General features: G+C 42.0%; 1 protein-coding gene across 1 annotated transcript in view; it reads right to left on the bottom strand.

Annotated features, from left to right (window-relative positions):
- Positions 1 to 24,775, bottom strand: part of LOC124112238 (protocadherin-16-like) — a 73,498-nt gene that overhangs the window by 12,907 nt on the left and 35,816 nt on the right. The window contains exons 17-39 of the mRNA XM_048386505.1: positions 24,419 to 24,612; positions 23,365 to 23,604; positions 22,292 to 22,723; positions 21,098 to 21,518; positions 20,276 to 20,469; positions 18,728 to 18,961; positions 16,997 to 17,422; positions 15,476 to 15,896; positions 15,175 to 15,368; positions 14,272 to 14,511; positions 13,467 to 13,714; positions 12,549 to 12,741; positions 11,317 to 11,737; positions 10,965 to 11,158; positions 10,133 to 10,372; positions 8,956 to 9,396; positions 7,777 to 8,200; positions 6,865 to 7,058; positions 5,382 to 5,624; positions 4,065 to 4,502; positions 2,899 to 3,319; positions 2,025 to 2,218; positions 826 to 1,065 (exon numbers count right to left, since the gene is read on the bottom strand). Coding sequence (XP_048242462.1) covers positions 826 to 1,065; positions 2,025 to 2,218; positions 2,899 to 3,319; positions 4,065 to 4,502; positions 5,382 to 5,624; positions 6,865 to 7,058; positions 7,777 to 8,200; positions 8,956 to 9,396; positions 10,133 to 10,372; positions 10,965 to 11,158; positions 11,317 to 11,737; positions 12,549 to 12,741; positions 13,467 to 13,714; positions 14,272 to 14,511; positions 15,175 to 15,368; positions 15,476 to 15,896; positions 16,997 to 17,422; positions 18,728 to 18,961; positions 20,276 to 20,469; positions 21,098 to 21,518; positions 22,292 to 22,723; positions 23,365 to 23,604; positions 24,419 to 24,612 — 6,887 coding nt within the window. The remainder of the gene's footprint in view (positions 1 to 825; positions 1,066 to 2,024; positions 2,219 to 2,898; positions 3,320 to 4,064; positions 4,503 to 5,381; positions 5,625 to 6,864; positions 7,059 to 7,776; positions 8,201 to 8,955; positions 9,397 to 10,132; positions 10,373 to 10,964; positions 11,159 to 11,316; positions 11,738 to 12,548; positions 12,742 to 13,466; positions 13,715 to 14,271; positions 14,512 to 15,174; positions 15,369 to 15,475; positions 15,897 to 16,996; positions 17,423 to 18,727; positions 18,962 to 20,275; positions 20,470 to 21,097; positions 21,519 to 22,291; positions 22,724 to 23,364; positions 23,605 to 24,418; positions 24,613 to 24,775) is intronic.

The following is a 24,775-nucleotide window of genomic DNA, read 5'->3' as shown; positions in this document are numbered from 1 at the left end:
AAAAGATGAAAATACATAATGAGGTCTTCAAATTTAAAAGATGTTTATTCGAACATGAAAACAAAAACGTTACATGATAGTCGGGTAATTAAGTCTACAGTGTAGTCGTTCTTACAAAATGTTGACTTTGACACTAGGTCAACCATGGCTATGTAAACATTCTGTCAATAAAATCAAAAAAGTAATATAGCCCTGTCGACACACATATACATTCGCGCGTTGAAACGTGTCCCCTCCGAAAGACAACAGCAACAAATTTTAACAACGAAACAAAACAATTTAAACAAGGTACAACAACTACACATAAAAAAGACCCGATAATCAATAAAAATCAAATAATAAATAAAAAAGACTACATAGAGTACCACAATATTTACATGTTTCCCTGCCAACCCGACATACCCCCGGCCACTCCCAACCCCCGAACGTAAATTCTCCATTCTCCATACCCGTCAGTCCTTCACACACCCGAACCCGTCCAATACTGTCGCAGTTCAACCCCAACTCCGTTCGTTCTGAAGACAGTAATACACATGAAGCGTGAAGATCCGGGTTAGAATAGGTCTTCAGCAACCCATTCTTGTCGCAAGAGCGAGTATGCTTGTCGTAAGAGGCGAATACGGGATCGGGTGGTCAGGCTCACTGACTTGTTTGATCCATGTCATCGTATCCAAGTTGCGTGGATCGATGCTCATGATGTCAATCATTGGATTGTCTGGTCCAGACTCGATTATTTACAGACCGCCATCATATAGCTGGAATATTACTGAGTGCGGCGTTAAACAACAAACAAACAAACACACATGTTCTATGAGTTGCGCAAACCTTCTGCGGTGTTTTCAGTGACTTCCGTTATGAAGACCGCTGGGTCGCACTTCGGGGGAAGATCGTTGATGTCCTCAACTGTGATGGTGAAGTCCTGGGTGGCCTTGAGTCCAGCCTGGTCAGTGACGGTCAGTGTGAGGGACAGCTCAGTTTTCCCACTAGGCCCTTCCCTGTCCACGTTCTGGTCAACCGACAGCTCGCCAGTGGTCGGGTCTATGGCCAAGTAGCCACTGTCCACACCTGCAGCAAACAGGGGAGAAAGTCGAGCTCGGAGAGTAAAATACTATACCAACAAGTTACAACTGTTTGTCACAGTGAGTCAACGAGTACTTAGCAATATACTTTAACGTCGCAATCAGCTAAATTGCAGCTTTATCACGACGGCGAGTATCGTCAGTTTCGAAAAAAACATTAGTTACTGGAGATGTATTCTGACCAGTGTCGGTAGGGTAGCCTAGTGGTCGTCACGCCGGAAACCCGGGTTCGATTCCCCACATGGGTACAATGTATGAGGCCCATTTCTGGCGTCCCCGCTATTATATTGGAATATTGCTAAAAGCGGCGTTAAACCATACTCACTCACTCTGACCAGGAATCCTAACAGTGTCTGCCAAAATCATCAATCGTACCGCTATATCACACCACAGAAGCATCTAACATTTGGACAATTGCTTATAACACACACTCACTGTCTCTCCTTGAATTTATTTCATCGTCACTCATTTTACATGTCACTTTAGTCCAAGGGGGGTTATGAAAGAGGTAAAAATATACGTTTTTTGGACACCCTTAATTTCTATTTCTACATACACGCGTAACATCAAACATAATGTGCCAGGGTGATTCCTGGTTAGAAGAGGGACCTAGCAGTCTGGAATATTACTGATAGCGGCGTTAATCAACCAACCAACCAACCAACCAACCAACAAACAAACAAACATATTAGTGTGTTTCATGACAGCCTATTCGCAAGTCATTAAAAGGGAAAACGTTGCGATAATATACAAGTAAAACAAAGGAGACAAACAATACTGGTTTTGAATTAACTAGATCCCACTTGCTGGGATTGCTTGACTGCTCAAAAGGTCCGAGTCTAGCTTCCTTATAAGACAAAACGATCTTTACTCAATACGGACATCGATTGTATGGAGGATGAGTACTTGAGAGTTGCCTGTATTCCTCAGTTCGGGGGGACTCACCACTGAGGGAGTATGTAAGCGTGTCACCAGCATCAGCATCCCTGGCGCTCAACCCGCCATACACCCCTGTTCTCATGACCTGGCCTTCCGCCATCGACGCTGTCCCTTCTACCGTTATCACTGGCGCTTCGTCTAAGACGTCATTGACGCTGACGTGGATGGTGAAGTCCGTAGTGAATGTGCCATCTGACGCTCTGAGGGCACCAAAATAACGATATGTTGATATAGGTGTGTTTCAGTATTTCTTTATATTTGTTTTGAAATACCGTTATGAACATATTCTGAATTTGTTTCGAAGTTACGTTGCGAATAAATATGATTTTAAGATAATAATCAGCACTTTTATTGATATCTTGAACTTTGTCAACATGTTGACATTACTTGAGTGATTTTAGAAATGAATACATTAGATTGGTATTGATAACGTGACATCATGTCAACTATAGCGCAGGTATGAAAAAAGCTAAATATTAATATTTGAACGTTAATACCATATACGATCGAATTTATGATTAAATCTCAAACAAAAGCATTAAAACACGACTGTGTTGTATTTAAAAGTGTTTCAAAGTATCGTAATACACCCTAGAACGATACTCACGAAATTTTCAAGTTGACACTTAATATGCAAATAAGTCAAGGGTTATATTTTTTATAAAAGTTGCGAAATATTGATTACTGATTACATGTACGTAGGCTGAATTGATTGGTGATTGATCCCAAGATTAAGTAAAGGGAATTAACGAAAACAAGGACACTGGAACCAAAATCACCTAATTACCAATACTTTTGATAACAACCTGTGTCCTGTCTGTCTGTGCGTGAATGAAAAGATTATGAACGTTGATAGTTAAACATGACCAACATCACTCACCGTATGACTAAGATATGAATATCTTCCGTCTCGAAATCCAGAGTGGCCTTGACCTTGACGTCATATCCGTCACACATGAACAGATCATCCCGTCCACTGGCAATGGACAACGTCACAGTGTCACCATCGTGGTCAACAACGACCATAGACATCACGACGACGCCTACAGCGACGTCTTCATCGACGGCTGTTTCGTAATCCGTCTGGTCAAACACAGGTGCGATGTCGTTGACATTCTCTAGTGATACAGTTATTGTTCCCTGTGTCTCGCGCAGTGTTTGTCCATTGTCCGAAGCCTTGACCACAACAGTGTAGCTGGGCTCCCCTCCAGTAACGGAATCCACGTCGAGCTTGCCTGCCACCAGCAGACCCCCTGTCGCTGCATCTATCGAGAATCTATCAGCTCCATCTGCTCCAGATGCTACAGAAAGATAATAATGAGTGAGTGAGTTGGGTTCACCGCTGCTGTGTTAACAACAAGTTAGTTAAACTGAATGGGGGCAGGTCGTACGCAATTAGCGACCGATTGTATGTGAACCACCCGAGGTCAAATTTCTTTTCTAAGAACTTTCAGAAATTGACATTTTAAACGCGACGGGAACGGGATCATAATAGGTGTAAATATGGGATTCGATCCAAAGAAAACTAGATCATGGAATGGCCAAGGAACGCAATAATTTCGTTGTCGCATACGATGAGAATCGGGTGTTACAAAATGCAATAACGACGTATTCGTTGTTTATGCTATCAACCATTTGCCACGACACTGACACAGACTCGCTATACAGACCGTCGTGTTGAAGTTGAAATATTGGTGAGTGCCGCGTGAAATATTCTTTCTGACACACCTGAGGGTGAGAAACCCATTTGAGATAACTGGTATCAAATTGGTGTGTGAGATCGAAACCCAGGTCCGTAGTTAGTTACTCCATTGTGATGACCTTCCGATAATGACAGGCTACGTTCTTGATTGTAATTCATTGCTACGTTTCTCGTGTTCTGTCGGAATTACCTACGTCTTTGTCGAAATGTAATGGTTTTATATTGTTTAATACATAATATTGTAATATATAATGGTAACCAGCAAACACTATCTATGTCCCTAGGGTATATAAAAATTATACAGTGAAGGTCATGCAGTCAAATTTTACGAAAAATCAACTTACCTGCCGTGACAGACACAATACTGTATGCAACATCCCCATCAACTCCGAGATCGTCATCAACAGCAATGAAAGTCACTGCGACATCACCAGGAGCTAGATCCTCTCTCACAGAGATGGCGGTAAATGTTCCACTTCCATCTGAGGCAGGTCCTGTCCACACAGGGTCGAACTCGTTCTCTGGTTTGACCGTCACCTTCACTATCGCTGTCCCCGTGTTGGCCTCCCCCTGGTCTGGTGTGTCCACTGCTGTGATGACCAGGGTGTACATATAGCCTGATGCTTCTAGACTATCGTAGTCAAGGTTACCATCTGTCTGAAGCTGCTGACCAGACATTTTGAACTTTGGCTGAGAATCGTCGCCATCTCCAACACCCACGACAAAAACAGCGTTGTTGCCAGAGTCACCATCAGTGCAGAGAAAGTCCAAGAGGGAAGTTCCTGGAAAAACCAGGCAACGACATTAAACGGCAAACCAGTAAAACATTCCACTTCTACATATTGTGGGCCTCTCCACATATTAACTTACATACCCAATTTGTACTACAAGTACCCTACATCATACAGAGGTCACTTCAGACTATACGCTTGGAGTCTTGGCTTAATACGAGGGCTGGTCAAAACGTTCTAAACCTGACTAACTTTCAACTATAGGCCATAACAAAGTGAACCAGTCAATGTAGTACATTGTTTAAGTTGTTCATTGCAACGATGACCTCAAAGCTGCCGTGAATGGGTTTTTCAGGGTGGCTTCAGAAAACTTCTTCCTGACTGGAATTGAAAAGCTTCACTATCGACATGAGAAGAGTATTGAAAAGTAGGGAGAATATGTTGACAAATACAATTAAAAACACTTTCACAATTGTTGGTTTTGTTTGTTAGGCTTAGAACTTTTTGACCAGCTGGGTAACACTTTCTTCATGCTTGGCGTGATTGAACGGGAACAGGTATAAACTCGTCGTAATTTGGATTCAGTTTGTAAAAGTGATACAGTACATGTTTTCACCTCTGCCATTAATTTGAGTTATAATTTCTTGTTTTACCTTCTATTTATGTGAATACGTTTCAGGGCGCTTTCATAGGCTATTGTTTACCAGTGGAGTGAGCGAGCGAGCGAGTTGGGTTTAACGCCGATTTGAAGAGTATTCCAGTTATATCGCGGCGTGTCAGCTTCACGTGGGAGGAAAGCCTGAAGTGATGTAGGTCTCAGACGTTTACCACTTTGGAGAAAACCCACAAACACGGGTTTGCTGCTGACAAACCTATAAACATAGTCGGGACGAAACCCACAATCAAAGGGGCCATGCGAATAAACTTTACCGGCAGCAGTATTTTCGGTGACTTCAATACTGTATTCCGCTGGGTCAAACACAGGGGCAAGGTCATTGACGTCAACTATTGTGACAGTAAAATCTTTTGTGTCCTGGAGTCCGGCTTGGTCCGTGACGGTCAGTGTCAGCCCGGTCAGCTCCGTGACGCCACTGGCCCCGTCTCTGTCGATATGCTCCGCCACAGATAGGTCGCCGGTGCCCGCGTCGATACTCAGGTAGTGACTGTGTGCACCTGCAGAAGAGACAAATACATATAAAGACATGTAGACAGCTACGCGATAAAGAACAATGAAAAACGAAGCGTGGTTTATTTCAGAAATAAATGACGAGTGGGAGTTGTTTATGGAACAATGAAACACTGCAGGGAGAATAAACCATGAGGGGCGCAATAAACCACACTTCGATCTTCATTGTTCTGTGCGATTTATCGTGTAGTTATCTCATATTTCACGATAAAACATTGTTCTAGCATGTCGTCATTTCTGGTGATTCGGGTATGCGCTCGCAACTTCATGACGTCATATAGTGGACAACGTGAATTATGAGAGGGAAGTGTCTAGTAAGTTGCTCCCCATACATGTACCTAGACTACGCAGATAAATGAAGTGGCATCCGAAAGTAAGATAGATATGACAATCAGCATTAGGAGAAAAGGAACAGATAATCGACGTGCGGATTGTGAGAACGCGTGAGAAATACCGAACTTCACCCACCTGTTTTATTCAGGGAGTCATCGTTATTAACTTTTGATAAATATGTTTAAAGCTCGTAATTTTCTTAACATCCTTAAAAAGGCTGTGCATAATGTTGAAACGTGAATTATGTGATGTCACGTGAATTATTGGCCTGGATTGTTTTTGAAAGCCTGAGATCTTAGCGTTACACAGTTAAAGTGTACAGTTCTATATCGATGGGTGAAGTTATTACGATGAAGCCCAAAGTGTGGTAGGAGTGAGTGGACCCTGCTTTCAACAGTAATTCAGTTATTTTACTGCGTGTCAGCTTGATGGTGGAGAAAAACCCGAGGACTTAGACGTTTACCACTTTGTGAAACCCTCAATAATGGGTATATTGCTGACAAATCTAGAAACGTAAGTGAATCTGCGATTCCAACCTAGGTCACAGCGAAAAGCGCTGCTTAAGAGACTCCCCCTCCCCAAAGCCTTAAAGTAATTGCTATACAGCGCCTTCGAATAATTCAAATAACTCGTAGTTAAACATCCCAAATAACTACAACTTTCAATGTTTAAATGTATATTTTTATCAACTACTTTGTTGCAACATGGAGCCGAGTGGCTGGGTTCCCTTTTCGCGAGGCAAGGAAGTTAACTGTTTTTAGAAGTCCAGTTTCCAGTTAACTCCCTTGCCTTGGAAAAGATGTAGAGTTGCGTCCCTTGCCCGGGCTTTTTGTAATCCCCACAGGCTCATTCAGAATAACACATGTGCACTCTTATCTCCTCGGACGATTATACCTGTTAATGCATATATGTGCACATCCTGTTCATCGGGATCGGTGAGGTGAAACCCCCCGTTCACTCCTGTGGTTATAGCTTGTCCCTCGGACATGGCGCCTGTTGTTGCTATGGTGATGACCGGAGCTTCGTCTATCACGTCCAGCACCGTAACATGCAGTGAGACTCGGGATTCAAACGTACCATCAGTCGCCCTGAAACAGAAATAGAAACTATTTCAGCTCAGGATATCAATACCCAAGCGAACTCCTCGCTGTGCGTTTATATACCAAACGACAAAGAAGCTAGCCTGGAATACCCGTGGACACGGTTATGCTGATGTAGATAGAAACATATCCTTAGGAGGAGACGCTTAAAGAGATTATTTCGTAGTTTTATTGATAACTAAAAAAATAGAAAGAGCATCATTTTGAAGTAGGATGTAACGTATAACATTTACTTTTAAGTATATGAGCCATTTAATTATTGATATTTGTATATACTTGTAATTATAATAATTATAATTGTGTTATTATCTTAAGTAGAAGTGAGCCAGTTCGACTCTAACTGTTGTGTGTGATCTTATGCTGGTTTAAAGTGGAAAGTGCTTGCCTCGATACGAATTTGTCTTACACCTTACGGGAAAATAAAAGAAGGAAATATAAATTTTCCTTAGTGTCACAGTGTGGGGGTTTGGAGGTGGGGAGTGTGGTCGGGGGATTTAGCTTTGTCCAGAAACAGTATAAACAGATATTCTCGTGGGTTATCAGCTTCTAACTCATTAGAACTGTCACCACCAACATACTCGTGCGCGACGCTTTCGCCAAACTACGTTGATAACCCTCCTTCTTTCGTTTGATGTCGTCAAACCATTGATTAAAGCAGGGTTGAATACGTATTGACTTGAAATATTCTTAAATATTAGTTACTTACTTGATGTACAGCAGGTGACTCTGGGTGGATTCGTAGTCCAGGAGGGCATCCTTAACCTCTACGTCATTTCCATCAATCTTAAATAGGTCATTCCTACCCGATATAATTGAAAGCGTCGGCGAATCGCCATCAAAATCTTCAGTGTTAATGGTTATGACGACTGTGTCCACAACGCTGTCTTCACTGAGGTCTGCCTGATACTCTGTCTGATCAAACACAGGAGCGTTGTCATTAACGTTGTCCAGAGAGACGGTGATGGTTCCTTCTACAGAGCGTGCCGTGGCTCCGTTGTCCGATGCCTTCACTACAATGGTGTAACTCGCCTCGCCGTTTGTTCCTGAGTCAACGTCTAAGTCATCAGCTACAATGAGTTCTCCTGTGTGGGGATTTATGATGAAGTTGTCCGAAACCAATGCACCTGAAGCTACAGGAGGAATATACTCAGCGTCAATAATGAGTAAAGATAATTTGAGATAGATGTGTTCAACTTCATTTTTAACTTCAAAGAGTGAAGTGCAGTTGCATTTGGAATGAACTATTTCATACCCCCATTGGCTGTAATGTATCATGTATAATGTATCAAGTATTGCAAGAGCATAGGCTACACCACGGATTTCCGCACTGCACAATTCTCCGGTTATAATGCATTGGTATTTTCAGTTCGGAATTCCGCAGTGCAAAATTCTCCGGTCAAATGCCATGGTATTCTCCGAAAGGATTTCCGCAGTGCAAAATTCTCTGGTTATAATGCATTGGTATTTTCAGTACGGATTTCCGCAGTGCAAAATTCTCAGGTTATAATGCCAATCACAATGTTTTTCAGACTAAACGTTCCAATTCCCTGGTTCTAATGCCTTTTGTTTTTTAATTTTGACAAAAAATTGCAATGCAGTTAGTCGTTTGGATATAATTCCCTCTAAAATAATAAAATCCACAAACTAATTGCATTGATCTCAGGTGTTTTCGCAGCTTATCCTCACACACAGAGTCTTATCCCTGAACAGTTGTCACACGTTGAGATTCCTTTCCTGACGTCTAAAACAAAACACTTTGTACTTTGATTCGAACAAAATAAATTTGGTAAAGGACCATATGTATTTGATGATATAGGACAAGATTTGGTGACTAAGAAGACGAATAACGTAAGTATACAATTATGAATATATACATGATATATACCTGCAGTGATGGAAACAATAGAGTATGTGATCACCCCGTCGTCACTGTGGTCGTCATCAGTAGCGGTGAACGTCGTCAGCATAAATCCAGGTGCTTCATCCTCACTCACACTCAGTCCGGTAAATGTTCCACTTCCATCTGAAGCAGGTCCTGTCCACACAGGGTCGAACTCGTTCTCTGGTTTGACCGTCACCTTCACTATCGCTGTCCCCGTGTTGGCCTCCCCCTGGTCTGGTGTGTCCACTGCTGTGAGGATCAGGGTGTACATGTAGCCTGACGCTTCTAGAGCCTCGTAGTCAAGATCAGTGGCGTCAGTGAACAGTTTAGAGCTGGCTGTTTTAAACTTATTGGCGGTATCATCCCCACTGGCCAGTGTTAGGTCAAACTTGGCGTTGTTGCCGACATCGCTGTCAACACATACAAAATCCAGCAGCTCGGTATCTGAAAATTAAAGGTAAGGCGTGTGAAGTGGATGTGATGAAATCAATGAAAGGCTTTCAGTATTGATACTGATGAATTGAAAACTTAACTGAAGCGTCATGGTACGTCTGACACGTTTTACGTGTTACGAGCTCAATTAATCCTAAAATAACCTCGCAACCTCTGTGACGACAGTGAATGAATGACTGAGTGAGCATCTATGTACGTCGCTTTTAGTACTTTGTTAGCAATATCTGGCGGTCGGGTAGCCTCGTGCTTAAAGAGTTCGCTCGTCACGTCGAAGACCCGGGTTCGAATCCCGACATGGGTACATTGTGTGAAGCCCATTTCTGGTGTCCCCCGCCGTGATATTGCTGGAATATTGCTAAAAGCGGCGTAAAACCGCACTCACTCACAGTAAGCAATATCACGGCGGTTGACAGAAGAAATATATTTCACTAACGTGGAGAATTGAACACGGTCCTGCCATTGGCGTGACGAGCGAATGCTCTGCACCCCCCCCCCCCCCCCCCCCACTACCCCCCCCCCCCCCCCCCCCCCATCTCCCCACACACCCCTTTAACTACAGTATAGACTCCTGTACACGTAATGCCTACACAACACACATGTCGTCAAAGGGACCTAACTGTTGGTGAGGTATTATTGCTCTAAATGGATCTCCTATAAAATCACGAATTCCTGAAAGACGATGGTTTGTCCTAACCAATATTTGCTTCAAGGATTTAAGTAGCATTACCTCCTGGCGTATTTTCAGTGACCTCAAATTCATACACAGTCTGGTCACAAACCGGAAGTTGATCATTGATGTCCTCTACTGTGATGGTGAGATCCTGAGTAGCCTGCAGTCCAGCCTGGTCAGTGACGGTCAAGGTGAGAGACAGTTCAGTTTTAGCATTGGTCCCTTCTCTATCAACATTCGTGGCAACTGATAAGTCACCAGATGATGAGTTGATGGTAAGGTAGTGACTGTCAACACCTGAAGAAATGAAAAGGGGAATATCCATGAAAACACGTGTTTGTCCACGTGTTTGTAAAGAAAGAACACCTGTAGGTCATTAAGGGAGAACACTCCAAGGTCAAGGGCGTAGAGGTTCTTTGGGTTACCAAAGAAGGAAACATCGAGATCAAGAAAGATGATATTGGGTTAACAAAGTATGACCCACCAAGGTAACGAAAGTAGAAGAGCTTTGGGACAACAAAGTATAAGGCACATAGGTTAAGAAAGTAGTGTACCTTTTGGTTAACAAAGGAAATCATTAGGTCAAGAAAGGAAAAAAATATTTTGGTTAGCAAAATATAATCCATCCAGTTTAAAATAGTTAATTACTTTGGGTTAGCAGAAGAACATAAAATGCCACTGAGGATGGAAAGAAAAATAAATTAGATGAGGACAGGAGAATATATATAGGTCAACAGGAGCACATTTAAGGAACCAGGAAAATGTTTTCAGGACTTAAAAACAACTTTGGAGAACATAGTTGAAATGTAGGTATAAATTATTATAATGTATTGTGATCTTCAAACATACTTTGTCGGATTTATTGGGATTAATACTGCATGCAACATACCATTTAGGACATAAGTAAGAACATCCTTCTCATCAGCATCTGTAACGACGTATCCTCCCTCTACAGGAGTCCCAACTGTCTGCTCCTCCGCCATGGAAGTTGTGGTTGCCATGGTGATGACAGGAGCCTGGTCTATAACATCTACTATGTCGATCTTGACGGACACATCAGTTTCATGCACTCCATCAAATGCCCTGATTCATAACAAAAAAGGGGGTTGTTTTGTAATTGATCCAGATGAATTTAATTATATGCTGAGAATGTCTCTTTATCATATCTAAATATTTGAATGTAATAAGAAGCAGTAAAGAAATATCATATTATTACGTGCATGTGTGCTGAAACAACTAACCTTATTGTGAGAACGTGAACTCTGTCTGTTTCAAAGTCTAAGGCAGCCTTGACGATGATGTCGTTTCCGTCGCACTCGAACAGGTCATCCCTTCCAGTGGCGATGGACAGGTTAACATCATCACCGTCAAAGTCGGCATTGATGAGGGAAACCACAACCGCCCCAACACCACTGTCCTCGGCGACGCTGGTGTGGTACTCACTTTGGTCAAAGACAGGGGCATTGTCGTTTACGTTGGTCAGTGTAATGGTCACAGTGCCAGCTACCTCTCTTAGGGTGTGTCCACTGTCTAATGCCTTCACAGAAATTGTATAGCTTCCTGCGCCATTGGTGCCAGCGTCATAGTCTAATGTTCCAGTAACAATCAGTTCTCCAGTATGGCTGTCAACGGAGAACATACCGTCAGCAGAAGCTCGGGAAGCTGTGGAATAATCAAACAATCACCCTGATCATTAATCAAACCACAACCTTCATTCAAACAACGGAGTTAGGTGGCTTTATCCAATTTCTAAAAAAGTGCTTCCCGAAAAAAAGGTCATTACATTTTTGGTCTGCATAGTATTGTATATATTGTATCGGGTACCTTAGTTAGCAATATATTGCCCACACATTGATTTGTCCAACCAGATCTCTGGCATACATATATATATTTCATCTATCACCTAGTGTATATGTTTTACCTATAAACTAAAAACGTCAAAATTGTACTATTCATATTCGTAAAAAAACAACACAATTCCAAGTATAACGGAATTTCAAAATTTCAGGAAAATAATGACGGAAGCAGGACACTGATCAAAGATGTATCTATATGCCAATAAAAAAATCGAATATGACGTTTTGACATTTCACAAAATATATTTGTGGTTGCATAAATCTTCGCCACAATTAAATCTGTGCTCAATCATGTAATATTGTTCTCCTTCAATTATTGTCAAAATGACTTCCAAGCACTACGGGGGGCACGGGGGGCCCAGTCGTCTAAGGCCCCGATTATGTTTCTAGGTTTGTCAGCACCATACCCGTGCTCGTGGGTTTCACCGAAGTGGTAAACGTCTGAGACCTGCATCACTTCGGGCTTTCCTCCCACATTAAGCTGACACGCCGCGATATAACTGTAATACTGTTAATAGCGGCGTTAAACCCAACTCACTATTCCAAGCACTACGGGTTTGACATAGGAGTTTATATCTATCAGATAACTGTGAAGGATTTCCTGAATATACATGTACCTGAATTTGTCCCTGTGATGGTGTAGGTGACGAGGCCATCATCTGCCTTGTCATTGTCAGTAGCAGTGAATACTGTCAAAACAGAACCAACTGATGTGTCTTCAGATATGACAATATCATCAAAACTACCACTAACGCTTGACGTTGGCGCGGTCCATACCGGGTCGAATTCATTTTCAGGCACAACTGTCACCTATAACGAAATAGGATTAATTATGTTTAATTTACATATAGAATGTGGGCGCCTGTCGACAACTTATAGTGCGAAATATATTTGTCATGATCAAACTGGTCAGAATGTTTAGTTTTGATCATGATCTATACATCTATCTCCAGGGTGTTCAATGCATTGAATCCAGGATCCGCTGGTTCGAATAAAAAGTCGCCATTGTTTGCCTTTCCTGTTTGTGATTATTGGTTCTAATTCACAGTCGTGAAGTCAATTTTACATTAGGAAATAGATAAAAGTAAAGGTTTGCAAAACTTTCTTTGATTGTGATTCACACCAGTTTAACTGTGGGGGAGGTTGGGTAGCCCAGTGGTAAAAGCGCCCGCTCGTCACTTTGAAGGCCCGTGTTCGATTCCCGACATGGGTACAACGTGTGCCCCGCCGTGATATTACTGGAGTATTGGTAAAAGCGACGTAAAAACATACCCATTCATTCAGTATAACTGTGCACAGAATAATAGTGCCAGTTTTCCACGTGAACTATCATTGTTTGCCACAGCAATATAGCAGCTATTTCATGACATCCTGTGAGTTGTGATATCTGGATAAGTCATGTCGTCTTTTACGCTATCATGAGTAATTATAAGTACATTGCTACGCAAGACCCCCATTTGATTACGATATTTGGGGGCAATATTGCTTTGAACACACAAAGGACGACGCATGTCAAACATATTAGATAAGATGACCTTGACGATTGCTGTTCCTGTCATGGCCTCCCCATCATTGGGCGTGTCCACTGCAGTGATGATGAGGGTGTACATGTAGTTTGAAGCCTCCAGACTCTCATAGTCAATAGCATTATCAGCTGACAGTAGTTTTAGATCCACCATCTGAAACTTCCGGACTGTATCGTCCCCGCTGGCCGATGACGTCGCGAATACGGCGTTGTTGCCTGCGTCTCCATCAGTACAGGTGAGCTCCAGCAGGTTAAAGTCTGAAGTGAATGATATTGAGATATATCAGAGCTATGCTGGTAGAGTGAGTGAGTGAGTGAGTGAGTGATTGAGTGAGGACCACATGAATTACTACCTGAATATATTACACAAAGATTATTAAAACGTCAATGTAATTTAAACTAATTCGGCATTGACATACTTGATGAGAAAGTATACACTTGAAAAGGGGATTTGTAAAAAACAGTACAAACGTTATCAAAACGTTACCAGGCTGAAACAGTCACAGAAACACTGCAAACTTAGGTCCAAAACGCAACTATCTTACCCGTATCAAATACATCGACATCAAATAACCGTTTCTTGTTTGTTTCATTTTAGCCACCACAAAACATAACTTTCTATTGCCCAGCAGTTTACATCATAAACAGTGTCCGTAGTATATGTAATCATTGCTACTGCTGTCTATGTCGGTTAGATAAGTATTACCACGCATTCTATCCTACAGCATCCGATCTAAATGTGTTGCTAAATATGGGGCCAATTAAATTATTTCCAGGGACATACATATCAGACATGAAACGGGGCTGACACTCACCGGCAACAGTGTTTTCTGTGACCTCTATCTCGTACACAGATGGGTTGAATACTGGCGGGAGATCGTTGATGTCCTCAACTGTGATATTGAAGTCCTGGGTGGCCTGGAGTCCAGCCTGGTCAGTGACGGTCAGTGTGAGGGACAGGGCTGACTTAGCACTGGTCCCTTCCCTGTTGATATTTTGGGCAACTGTCAGCTCGCCTGTTGCTGAATCAATGCTGAGGTAGGCGCTGTCAGCTCCTTTAAAGGACATATTAAGTGTTAAGTGATTACAGAGATTCTACAAATATATCATTGCTTCCTAACGTTGTATATCATCAGTACAGAAACCTCGAATTCCGACACATGATGTCTTGAAATGAGAGCGACAAAAAAACATTCCCATTGTCCGATTCCGACTATATCATGAACATGTGTTTATGAATCATTATCAAATTGTTATGATACCAGTTGTTCGCGAAAAGGTGGCACCGTCACAAATATGCACAGGCAAGTCAAATGTTCACTTGAAAAAACACGGGAAGATAATACTATGGTACAAGTCAAACTGGGGAATTACACCGGACAACATTTTTTGTATGGTTTACTGATTGAACAATAATAAGTTTGAATAAAATCTGAATCATCCGTTTTCATAAGGTATGTGTTTATATGTAAGTTAAACGAAGCGTAACAATTCCATACTATGGGTATGTATGTCCTAGTTTCAGTGAGGACGTCGTACACTCAAATCAGCAATATTGCATCAATACATGGAACACATTGAATTGGATTTACACAGAACCAGTTTGGGACTAGAACCTGGCTTGATGAACGAACGCGTTAACTACAGGGCTACCCCATCGCCTCCCATTATATGATATATCTTACATTTAGAATGATTAACTCTTTAACGTCACTAACCAGTCAGAGTGTAGACGAGGATATCTAGTTTATCAGCATCCGTGACGATGTATCCTCCATACACTCCGGTTCCTGTTGTTTGTTCCTCTGCAACTGAACTTGTGGTTGCCATGGTGATAACAGGTGCCTCATCGATGACGTCAACAATATCTACTTGAAGTGAAACCTCAACCTCAAACTTTCCATCACTGGCCCTGAAGAAAATACACATCTTTTACATGTATATATAATACATTTGAGGCAATAACTGTATGTTTTCATCTTCAACATATAAATAAGGCTCTACGCCTGTTGAACATACCTGATTACAAGTACATGGTAGGTATCTGTTTCGAAATCTAGAGCAGCCTTGACCTTGACGTCATTTCCGTCACACGCGAACAGATCATCGCGTCCATTTGAGATAGTCAACGTCACAGCGTCACCGTCATGGTCCTGGACGTTGAAGGCGATGACAACTGTGTCCGCAGTGCTGTCTTCACTGAGGTCTGCCTGGTACTCTGTCTGATCAAACACAGGAGCGTTGTCGTTGACGTTGTCCAGAGAGACAGTGATGGTTCCTTCTACAGAGCGTGCCGTGGCTCCGTTGTCCGATGCCTTCACTACAATGGTGTAACTCGCCTCGCCGTTTGTTCCTGAGTCAACGTCTAAAGGACTCGCCACCAGTACATCTCCCGTGTGGCCAAGGACTGAAAACTTATCAGCAACTGTTGTACCAGAAGCTGAATCAGAAAATTGTTGATTTGAATATTTCAACCTCAATTGTACGTGATAGTAAAAGCAGAAACAAAAGGCAATATGACCGTTTTATGATGCCGCATGCAAGTTTTAAGTACTTCTTTTCTCCTAAAGTTAGGAAGTTCTTTTTAGTAATTCGTGCCTCTCTTAAATCTTGTATACATATTATTATTTGTTACTCTATGATTTTGTGTCATCAATAGGCGTTCGTATGATAATATGCTACAAATTAAGCACCAGGATCCATATGAATGAGGGGCGTGCTCAAATTGCAGGACAATATTACGAAACAGTGACTGTGCATTCTCAGTTCCCTATCCCATTGACTTGTCTCCAGCAACCCATGCTTGTGGTAAGAGGCGATTAACGGGATTGAGTGGTCAGATTCAGCGGAGGACATGTTGCCACAGACGTTGATGCTGGGGATGTCCTAACTAACGTTCTGCCTGGTATGTTCTGTCCTCATCTAGCAGTGATCTAAGCTAGTGTACACTGGACACAGCTAAAGATACTATATAGCTCCAATAAATGATTTTATAAAATCTATAATGGGAAATATTGCTGATACTAATAACGCAAGATCTGTTCAGCTTGTATGTATGGTTCCCCCATGATGATCCGGGTCTTCGACCACACATGCTTATAAGAGCCGACTGACGGGATCGGGTGGTCAGACTTGCTACTTTGGTTGAGCTCTGTCATCGTATCCCAGTTGTGTAGATCGATTCCCATGATTTCAATCACAAGATTGTCTGGTCTAGACTCGAGTGTTTACATACCGCCGAATGTTGTTGAGTGCGGTGTAAAACAACAAACAAACACATTTCAGCTCCCTGGGATGTATAAAAAGATATTATTTGGTACTCGCACTACTCTCACAACTGTATTAATATTCACTCTCTCAGAGGCAAATGTCACAAAGTTATTTGCAAATGGGGCCCGCCATGTGTTCATTGTCACGTGTTCTAGGATGAGCAAGTAACTGTGCAGCTTGTGTTCGAGTTGCTCAAATAATCAGTGTGAAAATGTGTTTCCATAAGGTGAAAATATAATATGTACATTGTATATGTAGAGTTCTGATTACCTGCAGTGACTGAGACGATGCTATAGGTGACTACACCATCATTCCCTTCATCATCATCAGTGGCAGCGAACGTCGTCACAACACTACCAGGAATAGCATCTTCTGTCAAACTTATCCCGGTAAATGTTCCACTTCCATCTGAAGCAGGTCCTGTCCACACTGGGTCGAACTCGTTCTCTGGTTTGACCGTCACCTTCACTATCGCTGTCCCCGTGTTGGCCTCCCCCTGGTCTGGTGTGTCCACTGCTGTGATGACCAGGGTGTACGAGTCCACAGATTCGTAGTCCAACAGGTTATCTGTCTGAAGCTGCTGACCATTCATCTTGAACTTTGTAGATGCGTCATCTCCATGTTGAACAACGACATTAAATACAGCATTGTTTCCATCGTCACTGTCCGTGCATGTGAGGTCCAACAGAGACGTATCTGAAATCAAATCATAAATTGTCCTATAAATTTTTGTTTGTTTGATGTTTAATGCCGCGCCCAGCAATATTCGAGCTATATGAGGTCTCTAAATAATCGACCTGGACCAGACAATCCAGTGATTGACATCATGAGCATCGATCTACGCAATTGGGATATGATTACATGCATCAATCGAATCACCAAGCCTGACCACCGGATCTCGTTAGTGGCCTCTTACGACACGCTTGGGTTGCTGAAGATTAATTCTAACCCGGATCCTTTGAGTGAGTGAGTTGGGTTTAACGCCGTTTTGAACAGTATCCCAGTTATATCACGACGTAATTGTCCCATATACCAAAGAACATCATATCACAAGCATTGAAAGGATTATGTAAACACTATGTGGAAGGTGAAGGTGAAAGTGAAGGTGAAGGTGAAAGTGAAAGTGAAGGTGAAGGTGGAGTTCAATATTATTGCACATGTGTGTGTGTGGCTGCTTGTAGTAGTCCGGCTTTATGTCGGTTATAGTGCTAGCCCAATGAGTTTAACACGGATACACCACTCAGACACATATATATGACTCTGAGACGAACTGTTTTACCCCTTATATTAATCAGAAGCAAAACTCCATACAGGGTAACAACAAGTACCATTTTTAACGTAGTTTGGTATGAGGCCCCCAGAAGATCGATCTTGTTAGGTTAATCAGTGAATCATCAATACAATAGTATACTTTGTTTTGGAGACATGAGGGCAGTATGTTGAAAGAAACACTCTCTATTTATGGTGAAGAAAAGGTTGCCAGTCTTTTGGCTCGTTTATACTGCTTTGAATCTTATTTCAGTAAAGGCATGGTCTTAGGGTGAACCCCACAGTTGCGTAGATCATAGCCGTTTATAACTTTGGCGAAACCAGTGAGCCCAGGTATGGTGTTTACAGACCGAAGGGCATAATCAGGAAGAATCAGGAATTCTAACATTACATCAGCGGATCTTGGCATAGGGAAGGGCCGTAACTCTGAACAGCAAATTGCAGTACCAAAGACCTGTGTCCCAAAATTATTACATCATTACTATTATCAACTGTTTCAACAATTCACGCCTGTTTTGTATTAATTTCAACTTAATAGAAACAATTATTATTATAGGTGCTGAGTACTTTTAGGAGTGGGATTCCCAAAAGTAGAACTTTAGGCAACATGTCTTCTTGAAGGTATTCTGTAAGGAATCTTCTAATATGACCAATACTCGTAAGATATCACGCAAAAGGATAAGGAAAATACAAAAACAATGCTTAAATCAAGCATTATTGAAAGAAACGTACCGGGAGGTGTATTTTCTATGACTTCAACAGAGTACTCTATCGGGTTGAAAACGGGAGGGAGATCGTTTATATCCACAAGCAAGATGGTGAAATCTTTGGTGGCCACAAGTCCAGTCTGGTCAGTGACAGTCAGGGTGAGAGAGGCTTCGCTTTTCCCTGCATCTCTGTCGAGATTCTGTGCCATAGTTAACTCTCCCGTCGTGGAATCAATGGCGAAGTAACCACTGTCGGATCCTGCAGATGAAGCAATTCTTTTCACAATCTGAGCCATGAGTGACTGAGTGAATCTTGTTTCACAACGCAAAATTCCCAATCTTTATGTAATATCCCAGACAATAAGAATATGTGACTATTCGAGTGAGTTAGTGAGTGAGTTGGGTTTAACGCCGCTTTTAACAGTATTACAGTTACATCACGGCGTGTCAGCTTAATGTGGGAAAAAAGCCCGAAGTGATGCAGGTCCCAGACGTTTACCACTTCGGTGAAACCCGCGAGCACGGGTATCGTGATGACAAACCTAGAAACATAATCGGAGCGAACCGGGATTCGAACCCGCAATCATAGGTTTCTGGCGGGCCCAAGGGACGCAACTCTGCACAGCGAATCGCGGCGCCTTAGACACCTGGGCTACCCGTGTCCCTATATTTTACTGATTAGAGAATCAATTTCTTTAAGGGTTATACATTGATAACACGTAATAAATGGTTCACATGTTTCAGTAATTTCACTATTCCAGCTGTACTATTCCATTCTGATTTAGAATAGGCACCTAACAACCTATGATGGTCGTAAGAGGCGATCAAAATGATCGCTCGACGACCCAGCTGGTTGTGTGTCATCATATACCGACGGCGTGGATCGTTTCTCACAGTATCGATCACTGGATTGTGTTGTCCACAGTCTAATATGTACAGGCCGCCGTCACATAGCTGGAATATTGTGTGCAAGAAACAAACAAACACATATTCCAGCTTTATCATGGGCCTATATATACAGACATCTGGGACAAGTATGAACATGAATGTATACGTCAAGATGCAAGGACACACACTGTGACCCATGTTCTCATTTTAGTCGGCTTTTGCGACAACCAAGTATATTCTAAACGATAGTCAAAGAATATCGGGAACATAAAGGAATTGGCAATTCATAAACCGAATTGTTAGTAAATACTCGAGTCTGGACCAGACAATCCAGTGATTGACATCATGAGCATCGATTTACGCAACTGGGATACGATGACATGTATCAACCAAGTCAGCGACCGTCCGATCCCGTTAGTCGCCTCCTACGACAAGCATGGGTTGCTGAAGACCAATTTTAACTCGGATCTTCACGGGGGAACTACAAATACAAGTAGAAAATATGTCGCGTCATAAGTATCACCATCCTGTGCCATATAGGTCTTCAACATTGAGTTAATGGGGCAGATATTATGGTTAGGTGTATACCGAGTGTACACTAGCGTAGATCACTGCTGGATGTAGAGATAAAGAGGTGCAGCTGATACAGACAGGGTATTACCCAACATAAAGGGACAGAGCATACCAGAAAGGGCGTACATCAGGACATCCCCAGCATCAGCATCTGTGGCAACATAGCCTCCATCCACTGCCGTCTCTATTGTTTGTTCCTCTGCCATTGAGCTTGTAGTTGCAATGGTGATGATAGGTGCTTCATCCATGACATCAGCAACATTGATCTCCAGTGATACATCTGTGTTATATTTACCATCATTTGCCCTGTAAAATTAAAGTGCGGATATACTTTGTCATAATTCAGTGTTAATAGTGATGAAAAAACACACATAAAACGTCAGTATAAACACGACGAACATACTGACAATGAAATATCAAAATACTCGAAATAGGTTAAAGAACACCCGAAAAAATCGTAGTGGTATATGTGACCAACCATAATAAAAGAGGCCATATGGGTGAAAAATCACATTTTGACTTCTCATTATGTTTTAAAAATACAGTGCCTTGGAGAAAACAGGAACACAATGCACAGGCTTCAAATCATATTTATTACAGAGATACTTGGTATCAAACATTTGGACTAATTTTCTGCAAAATCGCATTTTCAGACTTGAAATTATCACTGTTGTTGTTATAATTTAAATATAATGACTAATCAATCGAAAGTAGACATGTATGCTGACATGTTTTGAAATAATGTGTTACATTACGACCTAAAAAGAGAAAAATAATTTTTTTTGTAAAGACCGCATAGATCTACATAGCGATTTTTACGGAAGTAAGTTGACGTCAAACGTCTTTCTTTATGACGTCACAACACAATTGTATCCAAGCACCCATAAAGTCCCTTTTCTACAAGGGGAGACATATTATGTCTTTTCAATATTACCTTATAACAAGAACGTGCGCTGTGTCCGTTTCAAAATCCAGCGCAGCCTTGACCTTGACGTCATGTCCGTCACACGTAAACAGGTCATCCCGTCCACTGGCGATAGACAACGTCACGTCGTCACCGTCATGGTCTTGGATGTTGAAGTTGATGACAGTTGTATCCACAGCACTGGTTTCATTGAGGTTTGCTTGGAATGTTGACTGGTCAAATGTAGGTGCATTGTCATTGATGTTTAGCAGTGTGAAAGTGATGCTCCCGTCAACACTGCGTGGCGTCACCCCATTATCTGAAGCCCTAACACTGACAGTGTAACTAGCTTCTCCACCAGTGGCGGTGTCCACGTCAAGCTCTCCAGCCACCATCACATTTCCTGACACAGCATCTATTGTAAACTTGTCCGAGCCATCTGCACCTGATGCTGATAATTGAAAGGAAATTGCAATAAAAGGCCACAAATTACCATTATCATGTACAGTTAATGAAACGGAGTATAGCGTAAATGTAAATATAAAGATGATGCTATAAAAATAAGATCAAGGCAAGAGAAATGATTGTTTTCAACAAAACGTAACCATCAGCATAATTGATGCCTTCACTTATATCTATGTATGTTCGCCACGGATTTGTCTATTTAGTTGTCAATATCAATAATACTTAATGTCAATGTGAGAGTAATTCCTTTCTTAACATTATAATAATGTTTTCGCCAGTGACGCCTTTCGAACTGAAAAACATCGTTTGGAATTGAAGAAGAACACAGTTGACAGTCAGTCTTGAGTTCCGATAATGTCGAGTGAATATGTATAGGGTTTTACGCCACATTTAATCAAGACTCTTGCCCTTTTTCAGCGTAGAAGATAAGAGATGTGCGTTACACGTGTGACGTAGTGAGGGAGTATAGGTTTACGCCGCTAGTAGCAATATTCGAGCATTATCACTGCGAGGGACGCCAGAAAACCGCACCGTCGGCGTGACGAGCAACCCACTAGGCTATCCACGGGCCCTACACATGTGACGTAGGGGAATATTTATCTTGTTTGACCAGGGAAAGCTTTAATCCCTACTTAAAAAAGAACAAAAAACACCAAAAGACCTCCATCAAAACCAGAAAAAAATCCCCCCAAAACAAACAAACGTGATTGAGTTGTAGTTACAGCAGCGCTTCGATGTATGATGTCCAATGTTACTAACCGCTTACAACAGAGACAATGCTGTAGATGATGTCTCCGTCGACACCCAAGTCATCATCTGTAGCCTGATAAGCTGATATCACTGCACCAGGAGCAGAGTCTTCATCTATGTCTACAGCATCAACCCCATCAGAAGCTGGGGATGTCCATACGGGGTCAAACTCATTCTCAGGTTTCACTGTGACCCTTACAATAGCTGTTCCTGTATTGGGTGCCCCCTGGTCAGGCGTGTCCACTGCTGTGATGACCAGGGTGTACATGTAGCCTGACGAACCGACGGATTCATAGTCAGCAGGGGTGGAGTCCGTGAGAAGCTGAAGTCCGGACATCTTGAAGACACCTGCTCCACCATCTCCACTAGCAACCGTGACGTCAAACAAGGCGTTGTTACCCGTATCTCCATCAGAGCAGGTCAGGTCCAACAACGATAGATCTATTACGATAAATTGAAATCAACTGTGTTTTGTTTTAATTACAGAAAAGTTTAATCTTGTTTAAAAAGCAATGACATATTCAAAGAATATACAGAATATATTAGTGACCACGATCGCGTCGCAAGAAAGCTATCTGAGCACTATTATTGTCATAGCGCTCAAGTCATTGGGCTAAGAATCCCTTTTGGAATGGTCCAGCTGCAATACGCTTTGTTCTGTAGGTTATTATTTTTTCTGTCATATTTTACTAAATGAGTGAGTTTGGTTTAACGCTGCTTTGAACAGTATTCCATTGATATCACTGCGTGTCAGCTTGGTGTAGGAGGAAAGACCGAAGTGATGCAGGTCTTGGACGTTTACCACTCTGGTGGAACCATCGAGCACGTGTATGGTGCTTACAAACCTAGAAACATAATCACGGCGAACCTGGATTTCCATCCACTATCATGGGTTTCTGGTGTGTTTAAAGGATGCAACTCTGCAAATGGAATTGCGGCGCCTTAGATGTCTGGACACCCGTGCCCTCATATTACTGATTAGAGAATCGATTTCTTTATTAGTTATACATTGATAACACGTAATAAATGGTTCACACGTCTCCGTAATTTCACTGAGTTGTAAGAAAAACACCATTCTCCACCTGCAGCACTATTTTCCACTATCTCAACGCTGTACTCTGAAGAAGCAAAAACCGGTGTCAAGTCATTGATGTCCTCTACAATGATGGAGAAAGCCTGAGTGGCCTGCATCCCTCCTTGGTCAGTGACGGTCAAGATGAGGTCCAGCTGGGTCTTTCCACTGCTTCCATCCCTGTTGACGTGTCGTGCCACCGACAGCTCCCCAGTGGTAGAGTCAATGTTCAGGAAGCTGCTGTCAGCACCTTTGAAGTGTGGATATGAGTAACACAGGTGACTATCATGTCGGTAATACCACACCACCTAAATATAATACATTGAAACATCCATAGCTTATCACAACGTTTTTGGAGTGTATACGTCTATTGCATAGTCTTGCAATAGCAGTTGTACTCATACCGTGCTCGCCTTTAGAACGATTCATACACAGGTGACTATCATGTCAGTAGTACCACACCCATTAAATAAAATACACTGAAACATCCATAGCTGATCACAACGTTTTTGGATTGTGTACGTCTATCGCATAGTCTTGCAATAGCAGTTGTACTCATACCGTGATCGCCTTTAGAACGATTCATAAACACATGCTGATGATATATGAGTAGTATGAATCGTACAATGGAATCTGCTTTCAGTAAAACTTTCTTATGATTCTGGAAATGCGTTTGTATCCTTTTATCTAAACATTAAAACCTTCAAACATGAAGTTCTTTAACCCAATAGTGAGTGAGTGAGTCTGGTTTTACGCCCCTTTTAGCAATATTCCAGCAATATCACGGCGGGGGACACCAGAAATGGGCTTCACACATTGTACCCATGTCGGGAATCGAACCCGGGTCTTCGGCGTGACGAGCAAACGCTTTAACTACTAGGCTATCCAACCGCCCCTTTTAACCCAATATGTTTATGGATTTTATGTTTGGCCCTGGCGAAATCCTAATATGTGGTCTGATATAGTCTGTCAATTGTCTTGAACAAAGAATAAATACATTTTATATAATCCTCACTTCCATCTTTCCGTGAAAACACGTTTAAGGTTATAAAGGTTTTTCATACCACTTAGATCGTATGTGATTGTGTCGTTTGCGTCAGCATCAGTGGCAATATATCCTCCATATACTCCTGTTCCTAATGCTTGTTCTTCTGCCATAGATGCAGCAGCAACCATCACAATAACAGGGCTCTCATCGCTGGCATCCTGGACGTTGATTTGGAGGGGCACATCGGCATCAAAGACACCATCACTAGCCCTACAAACAGTAGAATGTATCATAATGTGTTTTAACCCTTCAATATCAGTTATAGCATTTGCGATTTTCAATTGATTTTGTCTATAAAAGGGCTGTTAAATACTGATGTAAAATAATTACTATACCTGACGACAGATATGTGAAGTAATATAACAGTTTATTA

The sequence above is a fragment of the Haliotis rufescens genome, unplaced genomic scaffold (assembly GCF_023055435.1).
Source record: "Haliotis rufescens isolate VD_foot unplaced genomic scaffold, xgHalRufe1.0.p SCAF_6, whole genome shotgun sequence".
NCBI lineage: Eukaryota > Metazoa > Mollusca > Gastropoda > Lepetellida > Haliotidae > Haliotis > Haliotis rufescens.
Note: the sequence above shows the minus strand (reverse complement) of the source record. Positions and strands in the feature narration are given on the sequence as shown.